Raw genomic sequence first — 19,504 nt, forward strand, 5'->3', positions numbered from 1 at the left:
TCCCTTTACAATCCTACACTCTCCCCTGAAATCTTTCTAAACCATTACTGGAAATTTTTTGTGAAGAAGGTGAATTTTGTTGGATTGATTTCAACCTTATTTGCATATCAAATACTACTTAAAAATATTACTATGGAGGATTATTTGGGTCGCGTCCTTGAAAAAAAAATATTTTTACGCAATTTAATAAGTAATAACTTTAATTTTGCAAGAAGGGAAGATATAACTGCAAAAATAAACTTTAAAAGAAGAGAAGTAGTAAATTTTTTTAACGAATTACTGGATAAACCCGAATTGGAGAAATAAAGTGTTTAATTAATACACTCATTATATTTTGAATTTTTATTAGATGGTAATTTTTAATTTAAGACCAGATATAGGTAGATTGCAATAATTTTTTTATTTAAGTAAGTTACTTAATAACCTAAGCTTGAAGAGTGCGAACTATCTTACCCCATATGTGAAGAACAAATACTGAAGCTATAAGTAACAAACTAGCTAACAAGACTGGAATGGGGCCTCTAGAAACGAATACAGATTTAATTAAGCTTAAAATTTTTTAAAAAAAATTTTAAAACATCTTTAAACTGGGGGAGTCTTCGTAATAGTAACGGAGCATCCTGCCCGAGTTTGCTGTAGAAGTAGACTGTTTTGATTTCTCTGATGAACTACTTTTTTTGCTTATTAGTCAAAAAAAATAGTTGAACTATTAACCAAATTGTAAAGTAGAAAATTACTTCTTTGAGGGCGCCGACTTCTTGGATGATCTGCTTATAACATTGGAGGCAGCCTGCATAATTAAAAAATTTTACTATTATAATCCAAAACGAAAAATTTAAAAAATAATATAAAGGTAGTAAAGGGGAGTTACCATTTTTTTAATAAATGCTTTAAGTAAACCTTTATAGTAGTCGACGCTGGGGAGCTAATAAACTTTTTCTTGCTTGCTCTTTTTTTAACCCTTACGCTAATACATGGTTGCTTTCAAACCTCTTAACGTTCGCTGGAATTGTGCTAGCTTTTACCACTATAAAAACTCCAAAATAAAATTTTACTTGTTGGATTATATTTAATTTTTTAAATATAGAATTTACCGAGTAATTATACCTTGTTGCGTAGTTAATAAAGAGTAAGTAACATCAGTTAAAGCCTTAGCAACGTTTGACACTAAAAATTTTTTTTTTGAAAAATGTAAGGTATATAAAAATTGCTTTAATTTTTGTTGAAAGCTATAAGGTTATTGCAATAATTACATTGATAATATTAAATATCTGTCTGTTATGCTTACTTAATTAACCTTTCCAAATTATGAACGCCCTATTAAAAGATAAGAAAAGTACAGCAGTCTATAAGTAATATCTAGAAGAGGGATGCTGTTTAAACTATAATGAGAACTGCTTTATGCTTTTATGGTTATTTTAATCTTCTCTATTGTTTACTCATGCCTGGTTAAACGCTGGGAAAGCGTTAATTTTTTTCTTTACAAATTTTAATTTATTTGTTCAAGAAAATAGTCGTTTTCGAAAAAATCTTGTAAGTTTTTAGCTTGGTTCTCTACTCTTTCTTTTTCGGGAAGAGTCCAAGGGTGACGGCCATCTGTGATGAAACAAATTAAAAATATTACTTTTTTTTTACATCAGCTCTACAAAGGTAGTGACCTAATTTTATGGACGCTTTTATCCATTATAGAATAAAATGCTAACCTTTAGAGAAGACGTGTTGTAAAACTGACCAGTTACTATTTACTATACACGCTAAACTTCCGATCTCTCTCAGCCTCGTTATTTCGTTAGAGTTACTGTCTATGATAGGGATGTAAGCAAGGGTACTGTAGAGCTGAGTTTCTAGATCTCCCGTGGTTTGCTACAAGTTAGAAATTATAAAATTTTTTTATTAACAATTTATTGTTTGAAGAAGAAAAAAAGCGATTCTCAAAGGGTGGCAATCTTACTACAGCGCTTAGCTCCAGGTTTAAAGAAATAGCCTGCTTATAAGTGGGCTCTAGTACTTTAGAAATGGTTGCTATAACATGCACGCTTGTTTCATAGTTCATAGAGATGCATATTTTTGAATATATTTCTTCTTGAATGAGTCTAGTTTTTATTCATAATCCATTAAAATATTTTTACTCGATTATCTTGTAGCGTTGCACCTTTTTTGAATGCTTTCCACAACTTTTAAATCATCTTTGGAAAGACAAACGGCAATCACAAAAAAATTTTTGCCATAAATGTTTTGATTTTCACATATGCTGAAATTTTCAATAAATAGGTATGAAATGTAAATAATTGTTATGCTTACTTATTGTAAAGTTTTTCAATTGTAACGTAATCCCTTAATGTAACAGAATTTATAGTAGTAGTTACGTCCAAAAATAAAAACTTCGTTTTGCTCGATGTAATTATTATCAGATTATCTGGAATCGATCGTTTAACTGTATGCACGATAAGTGAGAGAAACGCCTAAAAATCTAAACCCACAAAAAATACTTTTTAAATAAAAGAATTTTTTTAAAAATCCTGCCATAGGATGAGAGCCTAATTATAAAATTTTAAAAAAAAATAAGAAATAGCATATTTAAGCTTAACCAATTGGTCAACACAGAAGCACTATTAATAATAAACTGTGTAATGATACTAGGAATTTACTAGAGAACATTTTCTGATTTATACAGGAGGCCCTATATTAGGTGATAAACCAAATAAGCTCTCATTTTGACTACTTGGGTACCGCACTGGGAGTAAAGGTAAAAAAAAGTTTTATGAAAACCACTTAGTTTTTTCAGCTTTAAAATAGGGCTAAACGTAAAAAATATATTATTTTTTTTTACAAAAAAAAAGTCAATGTAGTATTATATAGCAACCTGTTAATGTTTACAAAGTATAAGTAAATAACGAAGTGAATAGAAGTAAATATATTAATTACTCAGAGCCTCATTCAGTAGACATAATTTTAACTTCTCCATTAGAAAAATGAAGCTGAAAATGACCATCTAAGTTGTCTCTCATTTACCTTTTTGTAGTAAAATTCACTATTTGTTTTAACTTTCCGCCAAAAATTTGACTTCTTTACCAAACGTACAATTCATTATTTAATAGTCACTAAATGACCCAAAAAAAACTCAAACCACCAGAGCTTTAACATTTATTAAAGTTAGTTCGTATTATAAAAAGGCAAGTATAATACTTTTTTTAATAATCTTTACAAAACTCTTTTTTGTTTGCAGATACGGCGCCACCACTTTCGTTTCCATGCGGTTAAATGAGAACCGACGCGGTTTTCACTATTCGTATAACTTACAAGCTTATTTACAAATTAAATAACCACCAAAAACATTTAAAGGATAACAGTAGTATCTCACTAGCCTTCTTTTCTCTTATACTGCCAAGATGGTGATTATGCATTTAGAAGACTTGGGGCTCCGAATTTTAGAACTACTCAATAATAGCTTGATATTTACCATTTGGAGCTAACTTCAATAGCCAAAAAGCAACCAGCTAGCGCGTGTAGAGAGTAGACACATTCTAAACCCACCAAAACTTCCATCCTAAAATGGTGAAACTTTGTATAAACCCGTTAACAAGGTTTTTTTAATGACTTCTTTATACTGTGACTTTGAAATTGTCTTCCATCCATGATGGCTTGTTATAAAAAAGAAACGTTATAAAGGTAAACTTTAAACTAATTAATAGCTAAAAAAATTAGTTTTACGGTTTTCATTAGCTAACATACTTTATAATGGTGGCATTTTGATAAAGTGACCGGAAATTAGTTTATATATATTTAATTCACACTACGAAATTACTTTACTTTTGGCTACCTTCAAATATCATATAGTGTCGCTAACAGATTTTCGGCGGATGACTTTAAAATCTAACTTTAGTAAATGATTAGCAGCAATATTTTACTGCGATTATTAATAACGGACTAAAAGCTTAACTCGAAGTTAAACTAATATAAATTAACTTTCTCAATATGGTAAACCCACTGATAGTAAATTATTTAAAACTTGTAATGAATTCGTTTTAATAATTCGGGTAGTAGTACTGTTTTCTTTGAGTCCACTACAACCCCGCGACCGTAACTGCCTTGCAAGAGAGATATTAACTGTATGCGAACTTCTAATAATACGAGGAAACCCCTGAAACTTAATTTCTATCAAAAATATAAATTATTTTGAAAACGCGATAACCGCTTCAAGCTTAACAAGTTATAACTTTTTCTGCCGTTTACAGCGCTTTTACATTTTCGTGATCAATAAACAAGTTATGCAATAAGAAAGTTGTATATACATTTGTCAGTTTTGCCACTTTCCCGCTATTAAACTAAAAGTAGCTTTTATGCTAGAAAAATGAGTGAAGATACAATCTTTTGGATAAAAATTTTATGCTATTGATATAAAAAACTTCCTAAATTAGGCGTGCATACCCTCCCGGGTACAATTCAAAAATTTTCAACTAACCTTGCCGAATAAAAAGGAGACTAAATTTAGTTGATATGATATTTTATAATGTACAAAGGTCGGGCCTTTCTTTCACCAATTGTAGTAAAAGAAGTTAATTAAGTTATTAAAAACTACCAAATAGTAATTTTTTAAATAATTATATAGGAAAAAATAATAATACGTGTATTACGTTTAAAAACTTTAAGTGTAAATTTTATATCAGTTTGCGAATAACGACCACGTAAAGGAAAACTTAGTAAATGGACAGTGAAGCTTTTATACATGTTGACATAAACAGATTATCTTTATTATAAATTGTAAATATAATTAATTCTACGAAGTACATCTTTAAGTAATGTAAAAGTCTTATAAATACTCTTCCCCGTGCAACAAATTAAGTCTTTATTTTTTATGTATAAATACTAGAACCTCAAAGACGAATTAATTTTTTTTAATTTATCTTAAACCGCTTTTCAATAACGCATACCGAAACAAGTTTTGTAGGATTAATATTTGCAAGGTAAATTAAAGTTAAAAAGGTTTCAAGGCTTTAAAGTGTTATCCAACAATACTATTTAATAAAAAAATAAAAATGCCATAAATTTCCAAAAAGCTTAACTTAACACGGATAGAGGATGTTTTATTATTCTATACAATTAAATCAAGTTAAAACAAATCATCATCGTCATCGCCGAATAGTGAAAGGCCACCTTCAAATTCATCTTCAGATTTCTTAGTTTCTTCTTCTTTTTCTTCTACAGCGGCCTCCGCTGAAGCAGGCGAACTAGCTGCTTTCTCAGCACCTATTATTAATTTATTTTATCAAAAGAAATCCTGTAATTAAAAAAATAAAAAAAGTACCTGTACTAGAAGCGCCTACGGAAAATGAAGCAAGCCTTAACGAACCTTCAGCTATAACGTCATTTATTGCTTTACCCTAAAATAACTGCATTAATGATAAAAATTATAAAACCAGTCTAAAATATTTATTGTAAGAATCAGAAAAAATTTATCAGCCCAAATTTGCCTACTAAGACAGGGATAACAAAAACTCATCAAGATAAAACGGAGTTTTTTTCAGAAATAACAGAAGAGACCTTCAATTGAGAAAAAACATGAGATAATAAACTTTCATCATAATCGATTCCCACAGAGCCAAAAATAGCTTTTATAACTTCAGCGCTTGGCTCTTTACCGGAAAGAGATGCAAGTAGATAAGCAGCGACGTATTTCATGGTAGATGCTTATTTCTCCTTTTTTCTACATGAATGATAATATGAAGAATCATAAATAAAATAAAATAACAATGCTAAATTTTAAAAACCTTAATCGCCTCTGTGAGGTCAGACGGAAAGTCTCTTAGCTCAAAATAAAAACGAGAACACAAACAGTCAAGGCGAAAAAGAGAACCTTCGGAACGCTACTATAAAATTTATATATACTTTTTCAAAATGTTTTTATAACCACGTGGATGCTCATTGTTACCGCCCTTCCTTAGCACGTGACCTGTTAACGAAAGTTTTGTTACATTGCATTAATAAATATCTTAATGTTTTTAAATAATTATACAACAATTATTGCTAGTAGATCGTTACTTTTTTAGCGCCTATACTTGTTAAAAATCCTTTACCTTTGAAAGTAGTATAATATAAATGAAGGTGATAATATGTAAGGATATTTAAGCTGTAGTTTAAAAATATTTAATTAAGAAGTTTATATTTAAAGTTAAGTTGAAGCTTTATAAAACTGTACTAGGCTATTAAAAAAAAAAATTGGTATTGTATTTACTTTTACAATTAGCATTTAAGTGTTAAGATTTTTATACATGTTGACTGCATATAGTTTCCACCTCATCTTTTGGTTTAGATTTTATTAAGGAGCCTTCAGTGCCTCTAAAAGTTCCTCTTGTCTTCGTTAGCGCCTCCTACTTAGGTCATTCCTCTATTTGGGCATAGTAGTCATACTTGCAAAGAGACAGGAACAATGTGAAGTACGTAACTACTTTAAAGCTATACTGACAATGGAGAGGTACATACAACATGCGCGTAAAACAATTTTTCTCTCTTTTTTACTCCGCTATCTTTTTTTTATAAATTTACTCCTACTTAGACATTGTATGCTTATATTAACAGTAGCAGAGAAATAACACTGAGACAATAAGTTTTGTTAAACTTATTATTGGACTTTTTAAAGCAACCTGACTTATATAAAAAAGTATATTTGTAGGAAGTTATAAACAGTACTGCAGGTATTACTTTCGTGCACTTCATACCCTTATTTCTGTTTTAAAATCTTCTAAAAGATGACTTTCTTAATCTTCAAGCGGTTGGGAAGCACTAACTTATACATAACCAAAAGTTTATACGAATTTTTTAACTTTTTTATTGTGCCATTGCTACTTTAGTTAAAATATAGTTAAAATATTTGCTTAACCTTATACATTTAGAGTAAACAATCATAGAATCTGGAAGTGTCACTGGTTTTTACTATGAAGTTATAACCTTAATAAAATTTGCAAATTTAAATCTAAAATGCATTAAAAAAATTATACTACCACAAAAAATTAAAAATAAAAGAGCATATAATCTTAGCACCATCCATTTGTAAAAGCGTTTAGCCACCTTATCTGCTACTATTACAAAGTTAATGGAATTAAAAATGCAATTCATGCTCCATACAATAAAGCGCTGCGGGCAGGAAGAAAAAAATTGGAAAGATAAAATTAACCAAGTAAAAAAAGGAAGTTTGCCTTGATTCTCCCTCTCGCTCCCTTTCTAGTTAAAATGAGGGAAAGTACTTTTAATACACTCTTTTCCTTCCTTTTTTTGCCTTTTAACTTTTTTTTTCTTTAGCAGTTTTAAACCTCCAGGAATCAAAAAGAAAAACAAAACTTATACAAATAAACGGCTACGGGCCTTAAATACATCTTATTCATAATTGCTAGTCCAACAACCCCAATTATTAATTTAAAGTTATTTATAAAACTAAACAAATCAATTCAACAAAAAATGACCATAAATTACCTTCGATACAATCGAAAAAGCTTTCAATATACAATGACAACTTTTTCTATATTACCTTGAATTAAGCTGCATAATAAACTTAGGTATTACTAGCGTCACTTTTTCGCTCCTAATTAACTTTTATAAATCCAATTTAAGTAAAGAACTCAATTATTGGGAGTGTCAAGAAAAAGTGCGTTATTAAGTTGTCAGTTGAAAACTTTATTAACTTCGAGCAAATTGCTGAATCAAAGGCCCCCTTAAAAACCTTTAAATATTGCTTTACATTCTTATTATAACAGCAAAATAAAGTGCGATGGGAGCAGTTATAAGAACGAAAGATGTTTTCTTTGTTTGGAGGGAATTTCAGGGTATGCGCTTTCAATCAACAAAAATCTTAAGAAGAAAGAAAGTCCCTTTCATTCAACCGCTTGACTGAGCAGAAGAAACTTCTTTCCCATCATAATGTCGTAACTCTCCCGGAGCATTCTTGCGTATTGAGCGACTCTAACATATAAAAATAAATATTTTAGGTGCGTAATAGGGTTAACAGTTAAAAAAATAATAAAATAAACATTGTTATAACGGGGTGATCTTCCTCTATTAGCTGGTATATAAGGATAGGGCTGATAAGGAATTGCAGGATACTGGGCGTACAAGGGGTCAACCACGTAGAGACCATAGCTATAAGTAATAAATAAGAGGGAAAAAGAGTTTATATTATAAAATATACGGGTCTTCATAAGCTGAGTAAGAAGCAGCCATATAAGGCGACCCTGAATAATCTAAATAAAGCCCCATATAATAATCCGAATATTGGGAGTCGTACGGATGCCCTAAAAGTTTTATATAAAACTCATAAACAAATCTAAAAGAGATGAAGGAATGAGTTTCCAACTACCCAGCTGGTATAAATTCTGCTGATCGTAAAAACCATTCACAGTAGCATTATATTTAGACCAAGCTTTATTCCTTTGGGACTTAGGATACTTGAAAGAACGATAAGCCCGAGAAGGTGACGGGAGAAATGAAGCAGAATTTCTGGAATTAAAAGTATATAAGCTGCTTTGGATAGAAGAAGGATCAAAATCAGTTTTCTCGGAAACTTCAACATTTGCATTTACGCTTGGGCGATTAACATTAAGATCAGATAAGTTCCTAACAGTTTTATTATCGTCATTCACAACTTCAACCTGAGTTTCATCTCCAATAGAATTATTTTCATGGGGGACGAAACCTTGGTCAACACGCTCGCAGAGATCAGTGCTACTAACAATGGCTGGAGTTTTACCATCATCTCTATCGTCCTCATTAATACTTTTAACATCACTATTATTATTGCCCGAAGCATCCTCTAAACCTCTACCGACTGTGCTAGTCTTATTATCACCAGATACAGTATAGAATCTTTCCTTATTTACTGAATGATTTTTATCAAAACTAGCAGATTTACAATCGGCTATTCGGTTTTTTGGGCCTCTTCTAGATTTCCTTTTGGGTTTATAACGATCGTCAAAGTCGTGATATGACTGGATGGGGCGATGCATGTAAGGCGGGTCCTCACCAATACAACGAGGGAAGTCGCCACGAGGGAGGCGCAGCTCGGGTATTCCTTTCACTGGAAAGGAAGACTCTCTACCTCGTGGGCGTCTATTTCTACCTCTCGAACGTGGAAAATAACCATCTCTGTAACCGACGAGTCTTACACCTTCAGAAGTTAATGGAACGTTTTCATAACTGGACACAGCTTGAACAGTAGAAAACTCATCAGCAACACGCGGAGAAGAGCTTAAGTTATTTCTGTAGTGATTTCTTCTATTTTTTCTAAAAGTGCCGTTATGATGGGGATGATAATCATCTTTTCTTGTAGAATTATAACGTCTGGACTCACAAGGGACTTGCTACATTTAGAATATATTAACTTTTAAAATAGAATTTTAAAATATTTATATACTTCTATAGACTGTGACTCAATAGCTAATTCATCGAATTTATCATGAACCCAACGCCGTTGCGATTGATTATCGTTCCACAATTTTCTATGACTCTTTTGTCTGAAAAAAAATTGGTAAAATTAAATTTAATGAAAAATAAAAATCAACCCTCTAAAATTAGTCCCCAAAGTTCTAGTATCATGCATATAAAACTTTCCCAATCGGGGCACAAAGTTAGGATCTTCACGATCAAAGTTCGATTCAGGATATTCATCTTATTAAAAATCAAAATAAACCTTAATTAAAATTATACAATTCATATGATAAATCTTTAGTAGTTAAAAATACATATAAACTATTTTTTAAAGTACGAAAAATTTATTATGACTTTTACAATTATATAAGCAAAAACTGTAGAAAATTATTTTATTAATTTAAACAAAGTATTATATAATTACGGTATTCACGACTTGAAAAAGGTTTTTCTAAAGAATTTTCTTTGAGTACTTCCGCCGAAAATTCTTTTTTTGTAACGGCTTCTTTGATGGTCAAACTTTGAATGTCATTCTGAAGATCGCCAATAGAATTTTTTTCCTTTAAATCTTTATTAACTTGAAGTTCAGTTTCATGACTGACAGGAACACTTTCAGTTTTCTCAAATACTTTTTCATTCTTATCAACTTCGGAACCTTCTTGTACTACTTCATCCTCAGAAGTATAACTTTCAAACTCTTCAGATTCTTCCGTAAAAATGTCTTCAAAGGATTCTAAATAGATAATACTCAGTAAAAAGAAATATAAGCTTATATAGAGATTCCAAGTTCCAGTTATTAAATTATTATTACTAAACATCGAAATCTCAACGACATTTACTCAAATAAAAAAATTAGAGTAATAATTAAAAACCAGTTTCTGATTCAGATACTACTATAATATTCTCTGAGTCGCATTCTTCTCCCAGATCCTCGGAGTTTTTAACGCCTCTTCTTCTTATCTATAATAAACTTTACTTAAAAATTTCACAAGTAAAATTTAGAGATAACCAGATAATAATAACGTATACTAAAAGTAAATAAATACACTAGCTTATAATGATAAAATTTATAACAACTTGAAAATTTTTTTAAAGTAAATTAAAACCATGCTGCAAAACTGCCGGTAAGCACTGGAAGTTAAAAAAAAAATTTCTCACTAAAGCTCGCCTTTATAAATACCCATCCAAATTGGTGCAACAGATCAGCCAATAGTAACTATTAAAAAGAAAACGAAAGTTTGTAAGGTTTCAAGGTGGGAACACGTGCTAGTCTAGTTTTACCTTTAACAAAATTAATTTTTATTTACTAATTAATAACGATTTAAGTATATTACTTGTTTTTATCTGAATAAAAATAGCTTTTTGCGTTAAATAAATTTTTTTATTGAATGAAATTGAAGGTCCAACAAAAAATAGTGTCATTAGTCAGTTCCCATAAAAGTGTGGACAAAATAAAAAAGGGGGCCGGCTTATATGTAGTACGGATAGATAGCACTATTCCTCCATCTACAGACACTAAAGATTTGTTACTTCTATAGACAAAGGCTCTATTTTGACTCAGAGAGAGTTAGTTAATTAGTCATATACTATGCGGATTTCAGTGTCAAAACATTGATTCTGGATTTGAACAATAGCGCCATCTGTCTTCACTCATTGCTAAGCCAGTGTTTCATGTTTGCTTCCGATCGAACCTAACCACATTGAACACGAATCTTAAATTAGCAATTTAGCGTGGTACAACCCAACATTTCATTGAGGGATGCCCAGTTCTAAAGCCAAAGACGAGCACATCCGGCATTAAGACAAAGATAAATGATTAAAGATAAAGGTAGCATACGGGACATGCTCGGTAACCAAGATTACTTCCTAGTTTGAGGTTACTACCTTTCTTCCTACTTGAGTCAAAGGTGGTTTATAAGTAGGTTGTTTCACCTTATAATAGTATAAAAGGTCCTACTTTGGTTGAACAAAACTAACTACCACTCTAGAATGATAATTAGATTATTCTATCAAAGTAGAACAAAATAAAAAGGACAAATTAAATTAATACCTTTAATACACTTGGGTCCAGGTAAGCCAGGCTATGCCTCTGGGAAGGCTAGTAATTTAGCCACCCGTAGGGCCTAACAGAGTTAAATAAGGAATTAATTTAATTTGTCCTATTTATTTTGTTCTACTCCGATAGAATAATTTAATTATCATTCTAGAGTGGTAGTTAGTTTTGTTCAACCAAAGTAGGACCTTTTATACTATTACAAGGTGAAACAACCTACTTATAAACCACCTTTCACTCAAGTAGGAAGAAAGGTAGTAACCTCAAACTAGGAGGTAATCTTGGTTATCGAGCATATCCCGTATGCTACCTTTATCCAAGAAAGTTACGTTGAAAGCCACGCTTGAAAGATCTGTAGAATGAGTGATGGTATCTAGTTCTATAGACTAAATCTGGGTCCGCTGGTCACTGGTTCTCTCCTGCCTTTGGTTCTTCCTTCGGTTGAATTGGACCTTGTCGCTGGTGCGTAACGACACTTATACTAGTGTGGTTACTATATATTACTGACTTTGTATAATTAAAAATAAACTTAAATAGAATTTTATCCTTTTATAATGTAGACAAAAATAAATATTCAATTTTTTTTTATTTATATTATACTGAGTACTGTTAAATTCATTTTTATTTACATTTAGATTTTAACACTGACCAACAATTTTTTTTAATATTAGTAAAGTTCATATTACGACACAAGCGTGTAGTCACGTGGCTAATCGAGCAATAGCGATAATGATTGCATCTTCAGTTGCTCGACTTTCCTCACTTTCCTTTTTGGCGAAAGTCCGTTTAAGTTTCAAGGGGTTTTCCCTAATTTTTTTATATCTTATATTTTTTTATGAAAATAATACATAAATAAATTATAATAAGACATGGTTTTTATGTTTTTTAACTCCCTTGAACAGTTCGTATAGTTTAATTTTAATTATTTAAAATTTATTGTAAGGTTAGTAATTTGTAGATTATATCTATTAATTAAGGTTTCAAGCTTGACTTATTGGCATGGCTGAATTTTTAGCCTCTATTCACGGGACTGAAAAGGACAAGTAATATAACTTATGGCTTTTGTCTTCTTTTGCAATTAGAATATACACCAATTCTATATATAAAATATCATTAAAAGCTAAACCTTAATTAGTGTCGTGTTCTTTGGAGAAAGCAATTTTTTTTTAAAATTTTAGTTAAAAAGTTTCAGTTTAACAAAAGATTCTGCGTTTAGTTTAATTTTAACTTTACAAATTTGCTATGGTACTTTTAAGGGAGAATTTATTATTGTTACCATTTACATTATTGGTTGAGCTAAATAGTTTTTTGTTATTTTTATAAAAATATATAAATAGAGTTAATTGTCCTTTTTATTATAAAATCGGTGCCTGCCGGCACGGCGATCGTTGTTCTCGCATTCACAATCGACCTCCTTTTAGTCAAACCATTCTTTTACAAAACTTCTATCAAAATCCACAACGCGTGGATGGAACTGGAAGTGTTTTTGCTCCAGAAAAAGAAAAAGCAGTAATTTAATTTAATAATTATTATAATTTTTTATTTAAAAGATTTAATTATTTTATTTTAATGTTTAGTACTTTGAAGAAATTTATGAAGATATTTTTGTAGAACTTCAAGAGAAATATGGAGAAATAGATGAAATGAATATTTGTGATAACGTAATTTTTAAAATTTTTGTATTATACTTTCTAATTTTGTATTCATACACACATCTTAATTTCACTTAGAATAACTTTCCTAATATTTTGTCAAAACTAATTTTTACAAAGTTTTTGGTTTATTTTTTCCTTATATATATATATATTAAAAATATTATTTAGAGACTAAATTTTATTATATATATTATTTTTTTTAATTATTGCTTTTCTCCGTGCTGAGCGTATTGTATACATTTCTTATTTGAATTGTGAGAATTATATTTAATTAGTAATTAATTTTTATAATTTTTATATTGATCGTCGCATTTATACTTTTTTTTATTTATAGATAATGAAAATTTAAATATTTTTTTAAGTTTATATAGGACTTTATAGTTAAATTAAAAAAAAATTGTGTGTAAATTGATAACTTTTTAATTTTTTACTTTTTATATTTTTATTTAAATTTTAACATCTCTAAATTTAAGTTTATTGTTTGTTTTCTCTTTTGTAGGTTGTAGTAATTTTTATTTTAATTTTTTTTAATTTTTTTAAAGCTTTATGCTCTTTTTATGAAAATTATTTTTTTAGAAATTAAATTTATTGAAAAATTTATTTTTTTAATTTTATATATTATATGTGATTAAGCAAATTTTTTTGAAAAAGAAGTTAAAAAAGTCTTTTGTGTTTCTTTAATAATTTATTTTTAATACTCTTTTCTTTCAAATTTTTTTTTATCTCGATTCCACGTTTTCTTTATTGTTTACAATAAATTTGATCACAATTCAATATTATCGGTTAACAAAACTTAATTCATTTAACAAATATTATGATTTTTTCTTGTAATATTTTTAATTATTTTAAAAAAATTTAGTTAACATTTACTTGAATTTAATTTTATATTTACTAATTTTTACTTTATTATTGTAAATTTAGATTTATTTAACTTTTATTTTTTAAATTATGAATCTCCCTTATTATTTTTAATTTTTAGCAAAATTTCATATAACAAATTAAATTAATCGAATTGTTTATCTTTTTTACTAAGAAACTAATTTTTAGACCCTTCGAAATGGTTTTATTTATTATTATTAAAGCTTTAACTATTATTAATTTATTTTTATTTTCATATTTTAAAAATTTATTTGTAGTTCAATTATAGTATAATTAGTCTATTGAAAAAACTAATTTTATATTGAAAACAATTTTTATTTTTATTAATCTATTAATTATTTTTTAGATTAATAAATATATAAATAAAACAAATTTATAAAACTAATTTACTAAACTTACTAATTTTTTTAAGATATTTTTGCATATTTCAAAACTTTTATTACTGTTTATTCTATATAACAATTTTTTTATAAAATACGGGTTACTTTTACAATTATTTTTATGAATATTTATTTAAGCCTTTTTCTTTGTTATATTATTTATTACATATTTATTATTTAAAGTTTTTCTCTTTTTATTTAATTGGAAAACGTTTTTTTAACTTATTATTTATTATTTAAAAACTTCGACGTTCATTATAAGAATTTTTACTTTTTCATTAAATTTTTAATTTTTTGTTGGAAGTTTATTTTTTTTTAAAATATTTATTAAAGAAATTTTGTTTGTTATATTATTTATTATATATTTATTAACCTTTATTATATTGTAAGTTTTTTATTTATTTTTATAAATGCTGAAATTTTAATTTTTATTAAATTTTTATTTTTTTATATAAATAGATACTAAAGTTTAGTTTTCTATAATTTTGTTTTAATTTTTAATTTTTATTATTTCTTTAAAAACTTCTTTGTTTATTTTATTATTAATTTTATATATAGTCAAAAAACTTTTTTTTCTTTAAAATTACTATTTTTTTATAAGTAAGCTTATTTTTAAATATTAGAACCAATTTTGTATATTTATAAATAAACATAGACAATTTATTATATAAAATTTATATAATTTCTACTATATTTTTATTAATAAGCATTTTTAATTTCCTTTTAGAAATTATGATATATATAACTTTATAATGAATATGTGACTATAATTATTATTGTTGTTTTAAATTTTTTTATTAGTATTAAAAGACTTTGCTTCTTAATTTATATATATTATATGCTCTTATGTAATTTAGTTATTTCGGTTTTTTTTGTAAATCTCATTTTTATATAAAAGCTTTCAGGTTTTTATTATTATTTGCTTTATTTTATTTTATATTTTTTATTAATTCAGATTAATACTTCTTAGATTAAAATTTATTTTTCTTATAGATTTTTTAAAAATGTAAATAATGTATTACTAATGAACAATATTGTATCAAGTAAACTAATAGCTAATGTTAATTACATTTTTTTTTTTAAAATTTATTCAAATGTTGTCTATAAAATATTTGATTTTATTATCTTTTAGACAAAAAGCCTTTTTTATAACTGTTATAATACTAATAAAATATTTTTCTAAAGATTTGCGGTCATCTCCTTGGAAATGTTTATGTGAAGTTTCGGGATGACGATGACGCCAACAAGGCAATGGAAGATCTTAATAATCGTTGGTTCGCAGGTCTCTTTTTCGGTTCCATATCTTTGGTTGCTTGCTTTAATTTGGTAGCAATTAAAGGATTTGTATCGTTTAGTTTGGGTGTTTTTTGGATGGTATTATTATCTTTGGGTACTATTTTATGTGTTATTAGGTGATATGTTATTGTCTTGTAGGAATTAAAAAACATATATTTTGCTTTTTGGTAGTTATTATTATTGTTTACGTATTATTTGGTAACTATTATTGACTCTGCATTTTTATATGGTTGGAGGAAAATAATTGGTATTTTTTGCTTTTTCAAACAAAATTAGTGGATGAATTATTTAATAAAAATTAAAGTATTTGCATCCATTTTGTTGTAAATGATCCTTTTTGTCTGAATTATACCTGGGAATGTGTTTTTATGTATTATTTGGTAAGAATTGGTTTTCAATGATTTTCATGAATCAAAATTAATTGGTAAGAATTATACATCTTTTTAGCCTTATTGGCACGCATTGTTACTTATTTGGATAGAATATATTAAGTAAATTTATTTGCTATTGTCTTTACTAATCTTGTTTGGGTTATTATATAGTTTTGCACGCATAATTATTGCTAAAAAGGACTTATAATATTATCTGTGCCATTTTAACTATTATTTGGGTAAGACACTTTGTTATATCTGTACTGTGTTGTATGCTAACAGATGGTTCTGTGCGCTGTGCTTATGTGCGCGTGTACCATTAGGCAACTCACCCTTCATGTGGAAGTAAGGGGGTCCGCGTGCCCTTTGCACTGCTGAAGTACATTCTTGCCTGTCCATAACCGACCTTGAACCACAAATTATAGTGGCGGTACCGGTGCGCGCATAAGCCATTGAGATACCGTTTCTGGCTAAAATTTCTTCTTGCATTCGTCTCCATGTGCTTGTCTGTAGTGATTTGTATTTAACTGTACAACTGATGATGATTGTGAATATGAAATATAATTTGCCATCTTAAATTTTTATTTTCGGAATTTTTCACGTTTTTTTCTCTTTTTGGTGTCAATATTATATATTAGGGCAGTTTTTTTTTTTAACAGCTGATACAATTTATTACTGTAGAAATTTATTACCGAATTGAACTAGATTTTGGTGGGTTTTTCAATTTATGATTCTTTCAATATCCAGGAAGGCCCATTCACGTGGAATTATCACCCGTTACGGATTTTCAGGAGGCCTGTTGTCGCCAGTATGAGGTCCCTTTTTTTCCGCGTTTTGAATACACAATTGATATTAATTATTTAAAAAATATTAAGTTATATATAATTCAAAAGGTTTATAATCTTTGTAATGTTTTTAATGCTTACTTTAAATATATACGTTTTTTTATTTTTGTACTTTTGATTTTGATTTTTAGGAAAATTTATTTTATGATATATAAATAATTTTAAACTAGTATTATTACACTATAATAGTGCGAAGTTTACTGTTTTTTATTATACGCCTTCATATTTAAATAGTTTATATAATTATCTTTTTTATTACTTGAGGGTTATAACCGTTAAATATTTTGCAACTTGGAATTATGTAATTTGGTAAATATTAGCTTATTCATTATAACTAGCCCTGGCCAATCCTGAAAAGTTTTTTATATATCCATATCTTACTTATTTATTCACGTTAATGTTTAATATTTCATTTTTATTATTATTTATAATATCGAGTAGTCGTACTCGTGATATAAGTTTTATATAAATCTAACTGTCATTATTTTTTTTGGAAGATTGTTAACTAAAGAAAATCGGTTGTCAGTATAGCTTGCATTAAGCAATGTTTTTTGTGATAATTTGATAGTGTCTTATTATAAAAGGAAGCTTTTGTTACAACTTTGGCCATCCAATCGCTACTTTCTAGCGGATGTCTTGCTTTTTTTATTGGATTGTTTTTCTATGAAGTTGTTTATGCCATTTATTTTACTTTAATTATAATTATATTCTAATTTATAAATTTATAATATTTGTCGTTCATACCTTTATTTTTTATTTATATATGTAAATATTATTTCTAATAATAACAGAAAAATGAGTGCGATCGTGGAGGCACCTGCAACTTTATGCATGTGAAGCAGATTTCATTGGAGTTGGCAGAAAGACTTTACGGGAGAGGAAGAAGACTCCCGAGGTTTCTTCTTCTTATTATTATTATTACTATTATTATTGTTTTCTACAGTTATTTGCTGAATCGGAAGGCATTAAGAGAGGAAAGAGAAAAAGAAAGAGAGAAAGAAAGAGAGAAAGAAAGAGAGAAAGAAAGAGAGAGAGAAAGAGAGAGAGAAAAAGAACGAGAGCGAGAAAGAGAAGAAAGAGAACGAAGAAGTAAAAGACACCGTCACTAATAAATTTTTTTCTTAGAAAAACAAGAGTAGGATGAAAAATATAATAAAATATTATTAATTATAACATTAAGCATAATATTTATTGTAATATTTATAATTATTATATTTATAATAAAAAATGGAATAATAAAGAAAAACTGTAATAGTCTTTACACAACTCCTTCCTTTTTTTTTACCTTGGAAGTTCTGTATAATGAAAAGAGTACTGTGTCATCCCTTAAAATATTTATTGAACTTTTTAAATAAGAAAAAATAAATTTTATTACTTCGTTTTAAAATTTTAATTATTTTTAAGATTTTACTGAAAAAATCAAGTTAATTGTAGAAAGCAGTTATTAAATAAACCGAGTTGCAAGAATTAACAGAGTAGTGAAACATATTTATCCATTTATTTATCCTTACGTATATTTTATTATCGCAGATGCACGGCATTCTCGAGAGAGGATTGCCCAACCTGAACTATTCATATTACGTACATAAACTTTTGTTTCCCATCTTTAGAAAAATGGAACTCTCCATTTTTTGACACTTATAAATCCTTATAGAAAAGTGTTTTAATTCTAAATATTTATTCATTGTTGTACTTAGTGGCGCTTAGCTGTAACTTGTAATATAAAAGAAGCAGTAGTAGAAGACCATGTTAGAAATACGCCCTTGAGAGTTCTTTGTCTTTGTTGACTTAAGTGCTGGCTCTTTGGTCTTGTTCTGGGCACAAGTGTGCACCTGTATAACCTCTTAAAGGGTATTATAACTGTCCTAAAGGAACTGAGAAATGTAGCGGGGAGTTTAACTCCCGTCTATAGCTCTGATGTGTTGGGAACTTCACTGAAAACCATAACCAAAAGGAAAGTTCGGTAACCAAATGAGACTTTTTAAGGACTAGTTAGGCGTAAACCAGTGTCTGTTCAATCCCTGTGAACTTTTTTATAATGCCTTTCACAGATGCTCAAGTAGAGTAGCGCAGACTCCTTGGAATAAATCCTCCGAGTTCCTTAAAAAACCGATTCCTTTCATATCTCCTGGGTTGTCGGCTCTACGTGAATTTGCTTGTCAGCGGAGCAAAAAGTTGTGCAGAGATTCTTGATGCATTCGCTAGATTAGTGGTATGGGCTTCATTACAATAGCCCTCTTTGAGGGCCCCTCACGGGCTTCTAACAATGTATCGTTAGATGACTAAGTCCACACTGACTTAGCGAAAAGAAACTGTTCAGTTTTGTGCGCTACGGCCGAAGGGGCAAGGGCAATAACAGGTCTTACGCAGACGTTCTTTCGCAGCTTTTCGACGCTTGTATGCAAACGACAATAACTCTTTTAGTTCACAGACACGCTTGTTGTTGGAGGCAGTGAGCACTTTTAAAGTTACCGGAGAGTGCTCTCAGTTATAGGCATTGGGAGACACAAGGGACGCCGCACCACGAGTAGTTAGTAATGCTACGAACACAGGCCACTTTGCCTTCTTGTTTGTGCCACTTTTGAAACTGCACATTCGGCTTTTTTATCTG

The 19,504-nt window shown here is 28.8% G+C and overlaps 2 protein-coding genes and 2 long non-coding RNA genes across 6 annotated transcripts; 1 reads left to right on the forward strand and 3 right to left on the reverse strand.

Annotated features, from left to right (window-relative positions):
- Nucleotides 1-439: 439 nt before the first annotated feature.
- LOC135119961 (uncharacterized) lies at nucleotides 440-942 on the reverse strand. 3 transcript variants are annotated; one of them, XR_010278450.1, is made up of 4 exons: nucleotides 872-942; nucleotides 738-790; nucleotides 579-668; nucleotides 440-521 (listed from the first exon to the last, which is right to left on the reverse strand). It is a non-coding gene; the product is annotated as an uncharacterized LOC135119961 (long non-coding RNA). The 3 variants fall into 3 exon arrangements; XR_010278449.1 differs by having other exon boundaries at nucleotides 579-671; XR_010278448.1 differs by having other exon boundaries at nucleotides 579-680.
- A 4,121-nt stretch (nucleotides 943-5,063) lies between these two features.
- On the reverse strand, nucleotides 5,064-5,851 carry LOC135119981 (uncharacterized). The gene is made up of 4 exons (XR_010278457.1): nucleotides 5,769-5,851; nucleotides 5,542-5,704; nucleotides 5,306-5,381; nucleotides 5,064-5,247 (listed from the first exon to the last, which is right to left on the reverse strand). It is a non-coding gene; the product is annotated as an uncharacterized LOC135119981 (long non-coding RNA).
- Nucleotides 5,852-7,701: 1,850 nt separating this feature from the next.
- LOC135119969 (uncharacterized) lies at nucleotides 7,702-10,532 on the reverse strand. The gene is made up of 9 exons (XM_064044333.1): nucleotides 10,521-10,532; nucleotides 10,287-10,374; nucleotides 9,839-10,147; nucleotides 9,549-9,654; nucleotides 9,401-9,500; nucleotides 8,348-9,347; nucleotides 8,180-8,282; nucleotides 8,022-8,130; nucleotides 7,702-7,953 (listed from the first exon to the last, which is right to left on the reverse strand). The coding sequence occupies exons 1-9, from the start codon at nucleotides 10,521-10,523 to the stop codon at nucleotides 7,870-7,872; spliced, it is 1,902 nt and encodes a 633-aa protein (XP_063900403.1). The 5' UTR covers nucleotides 10,524-10,532; the 3' UTR covers nucleotides 7,702-7,869.
- A 1,901-nt stretch (nucleotides 10,533-12,433) lies between these two features.
- LOC135119979 (splicing factor U2AF 35 kDa subunit-like) lies at nucleotides 12,434-17,982 on the forward strand (the record flags this gene model as incomplete). The annotated part of the gene is made up of 7 exons (XM_064044343.1): nucleotides 12,434-12,510; nucleotides 12,805-12,976; nucleotides 13,045-13,128; nucleotides 15,567-15,663; nucleotides 16,796-16,863; nucleotides 17,685-17,788; nucleotides 17,837-17,982. Coding segments are annotated over exons 1-7 (715 nt in total), but the record flags the coding sequence as incomplete, so codon positions are not given.
- Between the last annotated feature and the right edge of the window lie 1,522 nt (nucleotides 17,983-19,504).

This window comes from Zophobas morio, unplaced genomic scaffold (assembly GCF_036711695.1).
Source record: "Zophobas morio isolate AGI-343-1 ecotype UQ-CSIRO unplaced genomic scaffold, CSIRO_AGI_Zmor_V1 ptg000325l, whole genome shotgun sequence".
Classification (NCBI taxonomy): Eukaryota; Metazoa; Arthropoda; class Insecta; order Coleoptera; family Tenebrionidae; genus Zophobas; species Zophobas morio.

Excerpts from the sequence above, each read along its gene's own strand:
- LOC135119969 (XM_064044333.1), bottom strand. Across the intron at positions 10,148-10,286 it reads AGTATCTGAATCAGAAACTG|AATCCTTTGAAGACATTTTT; the intron begins GTTTTTAATTAT and ends TTATCTATTTAG. Across the intron at positions 8,283-8,347 it reads GCAGAATTTATACCAGCTGG|GGCATCCGTACGACTCCCAA; the intron begins GTAGTTGGAAAC and ends TAAAACTTTTAG.